This window comes from Salvelinus alpinus, chromosome 19 (genome assembly GCF_045679555.1).
Source record: "Salvelinus alpinus chromosome 19, SLU_Salpinus.1, whole genome shotgun sequence".
NCBI classification, from domain to species: domain Eukaryota; kingdom Metazoa; phylum Chordata; class Actinopteri; order Salmoniformes; family Salmonidae; genus Salvelinus; species Salvelinus alpinus.
Window position 1 is genome coordinate 31,937,985 of NC_092104.1, and position 10,641 is coordinate 31,948,625.

The following is a 10,641-nucleotide window of genomic DNA, read 5'->3' on the forward strand; positions in this document are numbered from 1 at the left end:
TGCTAAATGACAATGTGCTCCACGTGCCTGCGTTTGGATGTTTTCACCAGTCACAACCCGATTGCAATCCATACGTTTGGCGATTGTAAACCAAACCAAATGGGCATTTTCAATAAAACATGTGATTTTACTTTTCTATTGTTATCAGTGGTGAACTCAAACTAGTCAAGGATAGTTTTTCAGAACATACGCCAGGGTAGTGAGTTAGGGAAAATAAAGTACTACACCACCGGGTTGGGCAGCTTTGCATTTAGAGGTGTGGCCCTTTTGCCTGGAAACTGACGTATATACAATATGCGGGCGGGGGGACTTCAGCCTTTAAAACATCTCGAGTCTTCTCAATCTTTTTCACAGACGGTGGTCTGTCTGTCAGACTCGGCTTGCTTCATCTTTCAATCTCCCTCACTTCTCTCTCCCCCTTTCTCATTGTTGGATTACTTAGCCTATCTACTAGATCAGTAAACATGGCAACGCTGAGAGCTCTGAGAAAATTATGCCAGCAATCGCAGCATCAAGTGTGTAGTCTACATATGTCAGCATCAAGGTATGTATTAGTAATCCTATATACTTAAGATAGATTATTGTTATTTATCTATCTTGGTGGACTATGATAGGTTGCTTTCTATATGAAAAATGCGCCCTCTTTTTTTTGAAGGTAACCTACCAGGTATTACTTTTCTGCTTGTCTATGGCACTTTCCTTTATGTTTGTTTTCTATGTGTCACTGTATCCCGGCATCTTAAAGTCTCTGTGGATACAACGTTTCTGATTGTGCACTGAGGACAATTATGTAACGTTTTAAACGATACATTGTAGCGACGAGGGGTCTTGAATCAATGATCGTCGTAATGCGCCCCTAACGTTATGCCGGTATCATTGCAGTGCTGCATGGCTGATGAAATCGCACAGAGCACTTGCATAAAGGCAGGCAAGTTCCCATTGGGGGTCACCAAACAACTAAAGTGATCAGTATTCAGACAGTTGTTACCAATGGGGGTCACAAACCAACTAAAGCATCAGTATTCAGACTGTAGTTTTACATATCAAATGTGTTTAAACAACTATATATATGTATATATATATATATAAACCTAGCTTTTGCAGACAATTTTTTTCCCTTCTACTGTCTGCCTAAATGTATTTGATTAATTCTATGTTTAATTTGAGGCATGCCTTGCTGCAGCACGTTCCTTAAGATAATTAATGTTCCAGACATCTAGAAACACAAACCGCCTGTGTATGCACTGTGACTATGCACATGACTAACATCACAACTGATTTAGCCACTTTTAATCCAGCACAGATGAGTCTCATTTGGAGCGTGCACATTCAAGGTGCACTGTATTGAGTAGAAGGTTAGGGTCAACATAGGACAGTGTTTTTTTTCAGAACAGTTTCCTATCATCACTTCGGATGAGCAAAGCCTACTTTATAAAACCATAACACCAAACAAGTTGCATTGTTTGTTCTATTTACATTTCACACTCAGGACAAAGCCCATACTTGGGAACAGAGCTGGCACAGACTTGCTGATTGGTAATTATGAAATGGCTTGGGTTCTAGTTCAGGGTTCTAGTTCAGAGCTGACAGTATTGATTATTTGGGTCTGCTGACAGTCCTTTCCCTATCATGGTACTGGCACTGTGTGAAGGATAACTAGTCTGGGAGGAAAGGTAGCAAAACTTATGTCCTTTATCCTGTCAGAGACTAACTAATCATTAACATGGTCTGTGGTCAACTGTTTGCTGAAAACTCAACACATTTACAACAAGGTTGCCCTCCTATGGAGACCAAAAAAAACCCATTATGTTCATGCTTTGTGTACACATTGGAAGCTGGGCAGTGGGGGTGTTGTCAAATGTCATGCCCTGCTGGGGTCTCCTCCAGGACTTGCTATCGTGGCCCCATTGAAGAGCTGAATGTTTCTGTGGTTGTTTAATTACTCGTGGTAGAATCAAGGGATGGTTACATCACTATGGACGGCTCATTACTCCTCTGGTATTACTCCTCTGTGTGCATGCTTTTACATAAGGGATGCTATCTAGTTTAACACATTGAAAATGAAATGTGAGCAGCACTCAGGTTTCATCTTCACCTGCTCCGCTCTGCACTCCACAACGAGGCCAACAACTTGGCCTGAAGGCCAGGGGTTCCAAGAAGTTTATTTAATAGCATGGCTCACAGTGTAACTCATGTATTGGTATTTTTAGCTGCCACACTCCTCATGCATGGGTAACACCAGGAGCCCTGTACTTGTTTTGACTGTACTTGGCCATCGCTAGCTTATGGGGAACCCTACATGGTTGCCTACCAGCACTCCTTGCTGGCTGACTGCCATACACACTCACTTTGGGATTGACAACTAGTCTGCAGGACTATAAATCACGTGCCAGCCCCAGTGTATACCTTCTCCTGACAGTTTACATGTTCCTCTGTCCTCTAACATCTGCCTCACTGCTCTTTGATTCTCCAGACAGGAAGCAGTGGTCATCTCAGGCAGGAAGTTGGCCCGTCAGATCCGGGAGGAGGCCAGGGCCGATGTTGAACAGTGGGTCTCCACTGGCAATCGGAGACCCCACCTGAGCGTGGTCCTTGTAGGAGATCATGCAGCCAGTCACTCTTACGTCCTGAATAAGACCCGAGCTGCAGCTGATGTTGGTATGTAAACACACACACACACACACATGTTACCTGTGCTGGAGATGAACTCTGTTGCACAACTGGACATACTTGACTAAGAAACTATTCTATGAGTGTTGAACGTGGCTTTCCAATTCCCTCTTTCTTCCTGGTCACCGCCCCTCTCTCTGTCACTGTTTATATTTATCTGGGATAGAATGGGTTCATAATTCCTCCCTCTTTTTTTCTTCTCTGCAGGTATCAGCAGTGAGACCATCCTGAAGCCCTCCTGTATCTCTGAGGAGGAACTCATGGACCTGATCTACAAACTCAACACCGACCACAGGGTGGACGGCCTGCTGGTGCAGCTGCCTCTGCCAGGTAAGGAGTGGCTTTAGGGTGAGGAGACGATGCATGGTGTTGGAAAGGGCAGTTGGGTAGGGGAGTTATTGCTCTTGGTGAGCAAACAGTTATACAACCTTTTGTAGACAAAGAAAGAATGACCGTTTGAAGCTATTGTTTTTAATATTTATAGCTAATACTTGCATATCCCTGAATGGTTTGGCCTTTGGCCTATTTACTGTAGAACAGCCATTTACATACTGTCTTGTAAACATCATTCCCACTGTCTTCCCACAGAACACATTGACGAGCGGCGCGTCTGTAATGCTGTGTTCCCTGGCAAGGATGTGGATGGCTTCCACGTGGTCAATGTGGGCCGCATGTGCTTGGACCAGTCCACCATGCTGCCCGCCACTCCTTGGGGAGTCTGGGAAATCATCAAACGCACAGGTGAGGTAGTGGGAGGGCAGCTCTCACCTCCCTCTGTTATATGAATGGAATTAGACTGTTATGGGGGCAAAATGACAACTCTGTCACTGACTGTTCATTCCCGTTTCCCAGGAATTCCTACCCTTGGGAAGAATGTTGTGGTGGCGGGACGCTCCAAGAATGTGGGCATGCCCATTGCCATGTTGCTGCATTCAGATGGGCGTCATGAGAGGCCTGGGGGTGAGTCTGGATGACTTAGGGGCTACAGTGATAGGGTGTATGCTATATCATTTCAATTATTATTAATTAATTATGATTCATTATGTAAAAGTAGATAAACAATGGGTAATAGAGATAATACTGAGGTTTCACTTAAAGCTGAAATTATGAAGTTGAAAATGGAATATGTGGATCATGGCCCTCGCATTTACTTATTTTTTGATTCTGCAGGTGATGCCACAGTCACCATCTCTCACCGTTACACACCAAAGGAACAGCTCCGTCAGCACACAAGAATTGCAGACATCGTTGTTGCTGCTGCAGGTATGGATCATCTCCTCCTATTGAAGATATATCGTTACCTTGTCTACTACCTGTCTCTCGCTTATTTGTAAGTTTATCATGAGCCAGCTACTAGCTGGCTCATAGAGCTATTTTGTATCTCTTGAGTAGCTTGTCCTGGGTGGGTCTCTTGAGGCACGGACACACAGGTAGCGTTTGCCGGCAGAGAGTACTTAGTAAACCGACTTTGAAAGGTGACGCTCATTTACTGCTTTTCTATACAGTTAAACAAAATGTAAATGCTATTTGGAGAGCAGCAAATGACCACAGCCACTATCACCACCTCAGTCGATCTACAAAAAAAGACATAGCCTATTAGCTATACAATTGTAATGTTATACTCCTGAAAGGGAGGAAATATGAGCAATGTTTCACACTGACGCGTAGCATCAGCGACGAAACACACATATTTTATATATATACTTTTTTAAACTATATTGTTTGCATTTTGATTGCATTTTAATTTAGGCCTATATGGAAGATGTTCATATTGAAGCATATCTTGTTTTTTTATACGTTCCAAACTTGTTTGAAAAGATTAGTACAGGTTCTCAACGGACCCAACATGGGGCCCGACCCCACATTTGGGAACCACTGTACATTTACATTTAAGTCATTTAGCAGACGCTCTTATCCAGAGCGACTTACAAATTGGTGCATTCACCTTATGATATCCAGTGGAACAACCACTTTACAATAGTGCATCTAACTCTTTTAAGGGGGGGGGGGGTTAGAAGGATTACTTTATCCTATCCTAGGTATTCCTTAAAGAGGTGGGGTTTCAGGTGTCTCCGGAAGGTGGTGATTGACTCCGCTGACCTGGCGTCGTGAGGGAGTTTGTTCCACCATTGGGGTGCCAGAGCAGCGAACAGTTTTGACTGGGCTGAGCGGGAACTGTACTTCCTCAGAGGTAGGGAGGCGAGCAGGCCAGAGGTGGATGAACGCAGTGCCCTTGTTTGGGTGTAGGGCCTGATCAGAGCCTGAAGGTACGGAGGTGCCGTTCCCCTCACAGCTCCGTAGGCAAGCACCATGGTCTTGTAGCGGATGCGAGCTTCAACTGGAAGCCAGTGGAGAGAGCGGAGGAGCGGGGTGACGTGAGAGAACTTGGGAAAGTTGAACACCAGACGGGCTGCGGCGTTCTGGATGAGTTGTAGGGGTTTAATGGCACAGGCAGGGAGCCCAGCCAACAGCGAGTTGCAGTAATCCAGACGGGAGATGACAAGTGCCTGGATTAGGACCTGCGCCGCTTCCTGCGTGAGGCAGGGTCGTACTCTGCGAATGTTGTAGAGCATGAACCTACAGGAACGGGTCACCGCCTTGATGTTAGTTGAGAACGACAGGGTGTTGTCCAGGATCACGCCAAGGTTCTTAGCACTCTGGGAGGAGGACACAATGGAGTTGTCAACCGTGATGGCGAGATCATGGAACGGGCAGTCCTTCCCCGGGAGGAAGAGCAGCTCCGTCTTGCCGAGGTTCAGCTTGAGGTGGTGATCCGTCATCCACACTGATATGTCTGCCAGACATGCAGAGATGCGATTCACCACCTGGTTATCAGAGGGGGGAAAGGAGAAGATTAATTGTGTGTCGTCTGCATAGCAATGATAGGAGAGACCATGTGAGGATATGACAGAGCCAAGTGACTTGGTGTATAGCGAGAATAGGAGAGGGCCTAGAACAGAGCCCTGGGGGACACCAGTGGTGAGAGCACGTGGTGCGGAGACAGATTCTCGCCACGCCACCTGGTAGGAGCGACCTGTCAGGTAGGACGCAATCCAAGCGTGGGCCGCGCCGGAGATGCCCAGCTCGGAGAGGGTGGAGAGGAGGATCTGATGGTTCACAGTATCAAAGGCAGCCGATAGGTCTAGAAGGATGAGAGCAGAGGAGAGAGAGTTAGCTTTAGCAGTGCGGAGCGCCTCCGTGACACAGAGAAGAGCAGTCTCAGTTGAATGACTAGTCTTGAAACCTGACTGATTTGGATCAAGAAGGTCATTCTGAGAGAGATAGCAGGAGAGCTGGCCAAGGACTGTACTAACCTCTCTCTGCTTGCTTCCGCTCTCTCTGTCTCCTCTGCTTCCTCCTGCATGCATTGCAGCCTAACTCAGCCTCACCAGTGAGCGCCACATCACTATCTCTCTCAGTAGCCTACTCTCTGTAAAGCAAAGTTATTATGGGAACTTACAGTAGTAGTGTATTATTTGCTCCTGCTGAGGGAGGCTCCGTTTAACGTTAGCTTCTTACTTCATCCTTCTAGCAGGCTAAGTAATTCTAGCCAGAGCCCTTCAACGTTACTGCAATAGACGTCTCTGCCAGCAGATAGCCACCTGTCTGACATATCTATAAGAGACTTTAGCAGTTGTGCACTCATTCTCCGGGAGTCGGTTTGTGTTTGTTTGGAGGATGTCTGTAGACACGGCAGGAGTCGCAGGATGGTTTTAAAATGGCCTTTTGTCCGGCATCTCGCAAGCTTGGGTAGTTCGTTTCACCTCGCCCTCGGCCTGTGCCGTGAGAGGGTGGAGTTAGCCATTTGAAAGAGTCCTGAATGTGCTGCTAAAAAGGGCTTATCCGGGGGATAACGAAGAAACCACTGTTCATGATTCCACTCGTTCGCAAAGAGGCAGGTGCAAAATAGAACTCATTCAGATCAAGAATATAAACGTTCTGGGCTTTGATCAACGCTGGGAGCAAAATGTAGACATTGACCTGTAATTGATTGTCATTATTGTGTACAATATATCGTTTTTTTTATTATTTAAAAAAATATATAAAATTAGAAGAAATTACTGTTACAACCATGTGTGTGGTCATTTACTACCCTCTAAATCCTCTCCTAATCTCAGGGATTCCAAACCTCATCACTGCAGACATGATCAAAGAAGGAGCAGCTGTCATTGATGTTGGAATAAACAGAGTGCATGACCCTCTGACTGGCAAGGACAGACTTGTAGGGGATGTGGATTTTGAAGGTACAAGTTTCTAATCTAGACAGCAATTTGTCTAAATTTGCATTGGTCCTCAGATGTACTGTGTTCTTGCACACATTTTCTCTGCTACATTTTCTCACCCTTTTCTCCTGTTCCTTTATCTCTCCTTTTGTAGGTGTGAGGCAAAAGGCTAGCTTCATTACCCCAGTGCCTGGAGGAGTAGGACCCATGACAGTGGCCATGCTTATGAAGAACACCATCAAGGCAGCTAAGAACCTCCTGCTGACTCCCTCTGAGAGGATCCGCATGGTAGCCTCTTCATAACAGGCCATGCCTAACCCTGTCAACAGTGACACATTCCATCCCCGCCACCCCTCCCCTTTTAACTCTGAGCAACTCAGCAAACTCCCTTGCACACAGACATGGATGGAAATGTGATAGCTTTAAGGTTGCTGGTACCTTACACTTACATAACCTCTACCCGCCATTTCAGAATGTTACAACTCACCCATGCAGCTACTACATATTTATTTTTTGCTAGACTTATTTTTTCTCATGTCCTTTTTATGAGACCTTTTGGTTTTATGTGAATTTGAACTACCCGTGTGTTTATTTATTTCAATGCATTCATTTATCAAATATGTCAAAAGCATACAAAATTGCAAGGGGAACCAGTCAATTTCAATTAGCAAAAAATAGACCGTTACATAGATATACTATTAAATGAATTATAACATCCTTATTCTATGGGCAGTTTTGTCTATCTCCCATCTCTACAATACCCTTTAGATCAGGGATGGGCAACTTTGATGGGGGTGGGGGCCACAAATAAATCTGCTCATCACGAGGGGCCGCATTTGATTGCGAGTCTGCGTACCCACATCCAACCACCACCAAGATGATAAGTTTAGATTGCTTAAGTTTGTTTAATGGCTTGCTATCTAATCAATTTTAGATGACATGGGATAACTTCACTGACTATCAGTTACTGACATAAGGGAACTGCTGATGCACAACCAAATTTCAAAATGTACCTTGTGTATTCTCAGTGCTTGACTTGGGCAGGAGCTCACCAGAGCTGAGCACTGACACCTTAAATGTTCTACTGCTTAAGCTCCTGTTCCTCTTAGAATATTAGCTCAAAACTATTGTGGAGCTCCTGCTCCTAAATATAAACAGTACCGGCACCCAAAATGAACCGGCACCTATTTTAGTCCAAGTCATACAATGTGCATTTTACTATTCTAACTCGCAACAGTAAGTAGAAAATAAATAAAAGGCCATTCCTGCTTTAGGTCACACAAGCACTGTGAGCTAAGAGGGTTAAGTGCTAGTTATGAAATGTCAGCAACAATCAAGTCTGTTAAACACCATAACATTTACATTTGTTTTCAAAAATGCCTTTGTAAAAATTATTTTGAAATAAAATGTTATTGCAAATGGATGGTCTTCATGTTTGTTTATTTGGATGAACAGGTGTTTATAGCATAGCTCTGCAACAGACACATCAATCTTACTATGATATATAATTTCCATTGTAAAGATTAGGTTACTCTAGTTACATTTGTATAGGAATGATACAAAATATCACAATGCAATACATTTAACCCTCTACTTCAACCCTCAGAGGTGATACATAGTTTTGAGTATGATATACATCTTGATTTTATATCAGTCTCATAAAATAATGTTTATTCAAGTAATTAATTGCCAATATGATAGGCGGCCCATGAAAGTATATGATCAGTGTGCAAGAGGACAGCAATGTGAAGCGGACACACTTCCTAACGATCCGGAAATGCACGGGGGAATAAAAACAGCTGCACAACCTATTTATCGGGGGTGGACATCTTTTGTCGCCACTTTCTTTCAGCTGTAGTTAGCAAAGTATTTCTAAATTGATTTACAGAATCTTCAGTAAAGTTTTAAAGGAATACGATGAATTGATTGCCCTAGCATACACAGCGTACATTTTCGACTATGGAGCGCAGTAGATCGCGCGACAGTTCCGCGGATAAGACCAAGAGCACGAGCAGACAAGTCGGAGAGAAAAAATTGTCCAAGAAGAAAAAGCGAAGACATTCCTCATCTTCATCTTCCTCATCGTCCAGCAGCAGTGCGAGTCCGACCCCTTCAAAGAAAGCCTCACGTTCCCTCAGCAAGAGCCAAGGTTTTCTTGACTCAATTATTAAATCACACGTAGTAGTAGATAGCTAACGTTACACACGTATGTGTAGCACTTCACATCCTCACATACAGATATCTAATGTCAGAATAAGATAATGAAATATCTTTGTATGTCTATCAATTTTACAATGTATACATTTGTCTGCTTCAGATCGGAAAGGGAAGAAAAACATGAAAAAAATAAGTTCCTCATCTTCATCGTCAAGCTCTTCTTCATCCTCCTCATCCTCCTCATCAAGTGATGAAAAGTCCAAGAAGAAGGAAAGGAAAAGGAGAAAATTCAAGAAGAAGTTAAAGAAGAAGAAAAGAAAGTTGAAGAAAGAGATGAAATTGGAGAAGAAGAAAAAGAAGAAGATAAAGAAATTGGAAGAAAGAAGAGCATCCCTGCTTGTAGATTTGATGCCCCCTCCCGCCCCCCCTCAGCCTGTAGGCAGCACCCCCCAGCCCTTCCTGGAGTTGTGGCAGAGTGATGATTGCACAGAAGATCATGGACCAGGTATGTTGGTCTCATATTTTGTTATATGTCATCAATAGCTAATGTTTATTTGTTAACTAGCTAAACAAAGAATGGAAGATGAAACCAGATATAAAGCTGAGCAGATGGATGGATGTTTTGTTTTTGTCCATTCTGTAGCAATGACAGATGAGCAGAAAGCCAGGCTATCCACCAAGAGACCCTTAACAAAGGAGGAGTATGAGGCCAAACAGAGTGTCATCCGCAGGGTGGTAGACCCTGAGAGTGGACGCACCAGGTACACCAACGCTATATACAACAGTGTCCCCATGGCATCTATGGTTTGGTAGTTTCAATCTCTATTCCTATATGGGTGTGTGCTGGTTTTTATTCCCTCTGTTTTTGTTTTTCAGGCTGATAAGGGGAGAGGGAGAGATCATTGAGGAGATTGTCAGTAAAGAGAGACACAAAGACATCAACAAGGTAAATGGAAAACCATCAAAGACCATGCAGCTATGTGTGCTTTTAGGGGGTTAAAGCATTGTCCTCTACCTATAAAAATGTCTACCTAACACTTGCCCTCCTCTCTTGTTACAGCAAGCCACAAAGGGAGACGGAAACTCCTTTCAGAAGAAACTAGGACTGAACAGGTAGAGGGTCTCCCCCTAATGTAAAGGCTACGGTAGGAAGGAGACATCTATACTATTCTGTATAGATAGGACAGAAGAATAGGTCTCCAGTTAGTTGTGCTGTGCCTCATTTTTACATGACAGGATCCCTACATGTCTCCAAAATGAAAATCAACCCTTTCTGTGCCTATCTATGATTGTACTGTACTGCGAGTGTGACTCAATCATATACATCATGTTTGGCCACATTTTTTGTTTAATTGCTCAAATTAAATGTAATCAAATTAAATTTGTATTTTAGTTGACCAGCATCCTTATATCACAATTCACTTTGGAATTTCTCTGAATGTATCAGAAATTCAGAATGGCCATGATGGCCAACTGTCAGTTTAATATTCAATTCAATTAAACATGCATTCAAACTGACCCCAAAAACAGTCAACTGTGTAATGCTATTTACTTTTTTACCATGTAATAAAGTATTTTTCTTCGATAATTA

The 10,641-nt window shown here is 43.6% G+C and overlaps 2 protein-coding genes across 2 annotated transcripts; both read left to right on the top strand.

Annotated features, from left to right (window-relative positions):
• The first annotated feature begins 289 nt into the window (after positions 1 to 289).
• On the top strand, positions 290 to 8,314 carry mthfd2 (methylenetetrahydrofolate dehydrogenase (NADP+ dependent) 2, methenyltetrahydrofolate cyclohydrolase). The gene is made up of 8 exons (XM_071353061.1): positions 290 to 544; positions 2,474 to 2,658; positions 2,878 to 3,000; positions 3,259 to 3,411; positions 3,523 to 3,630; positions 3,841 to 3,933; positions 6,789 to 6,914; positions 7,048 to 8,314. Exons 1-8 carry the CDS (start codon positions 465 to 467, stop codon positions 7,194 to 7,196), a joined length of 1,017 nt encoding a protein of 338 aa, XP_071209162.1. The 5' UTR covers positions 290 to 464; the 3' UTR covers positions 7,197 to 8,314.
• Positions 8,315 to 8,643: 329 nt separating this feature from the next.
• arl6ip4 (ADP-ribosylation factor-like 6 interacting protein 4) lies at positions 8,644 to 10,641 on the top strand. The gene is made up of 5 exons (XM_071353062.1): positions 8,644 to 9,042; positions 9,211 to 9,555; positions 9,694 to 9,811; positions 9,927 to 9,996; positions 10,111 to 10,641. Exons 1-5 carry the CDS (start codon positions 8,853 to 8,855, stop codon positions 10,165 to 10,167), a joined length of 780 nt encoding a protein of 259 aa, XP_071209163.1. The 5' UTR covers positions 8,644 to 8,852; the 3' UTR covers positions 10,168 to 10,641.

Bases quoted from the DNA above. Each gene is read 5' to 3' on its own strand.
- arl6ip4 (XM_071353062.1), top strand. From the start codon at position 8,853: ATGGAGCGCAGTAGATCGCGCGACAGTTCCGCGGATAAGACCAAGAGC. The intron at 9,043-9,210 runs GTTTTCTTGACT...TGTCTGCTTCAG, and splicing joins TTCCCTCAGCAAGAGCCAAG to ATCGGAAAGGGAAGAAAAAC. The intron at 9,812-9,926 runs GTACACCAACGC...TTTGTTTTTCAG, and splicing joins CCTGAGAGTGGACGCACCAG to GCTGATAAGGGGAGAGGGAG.
- mthfd2 (XM_071353061.1), top strand. From the start codon at position 465: ATGGCAACGCTGAGAGCTCTGAGAAAATTATGCCAGCAATCGCAGCAT. The intron at 545-2,473 runs GTATGTATTAGT...TTGATTCTCCAG, and splicing joins CTACATATGTCAGCATCAAG to ACAGGAAGCAGTGGTCATCT. The intron at 6,915-7,047 runs GTACAAGTTTCT...CTCCTTTTGTAG, and splicing joins AGGGGATGTGGATTTTGAAG to GTGTGAGGCAAAAGGCTAGC.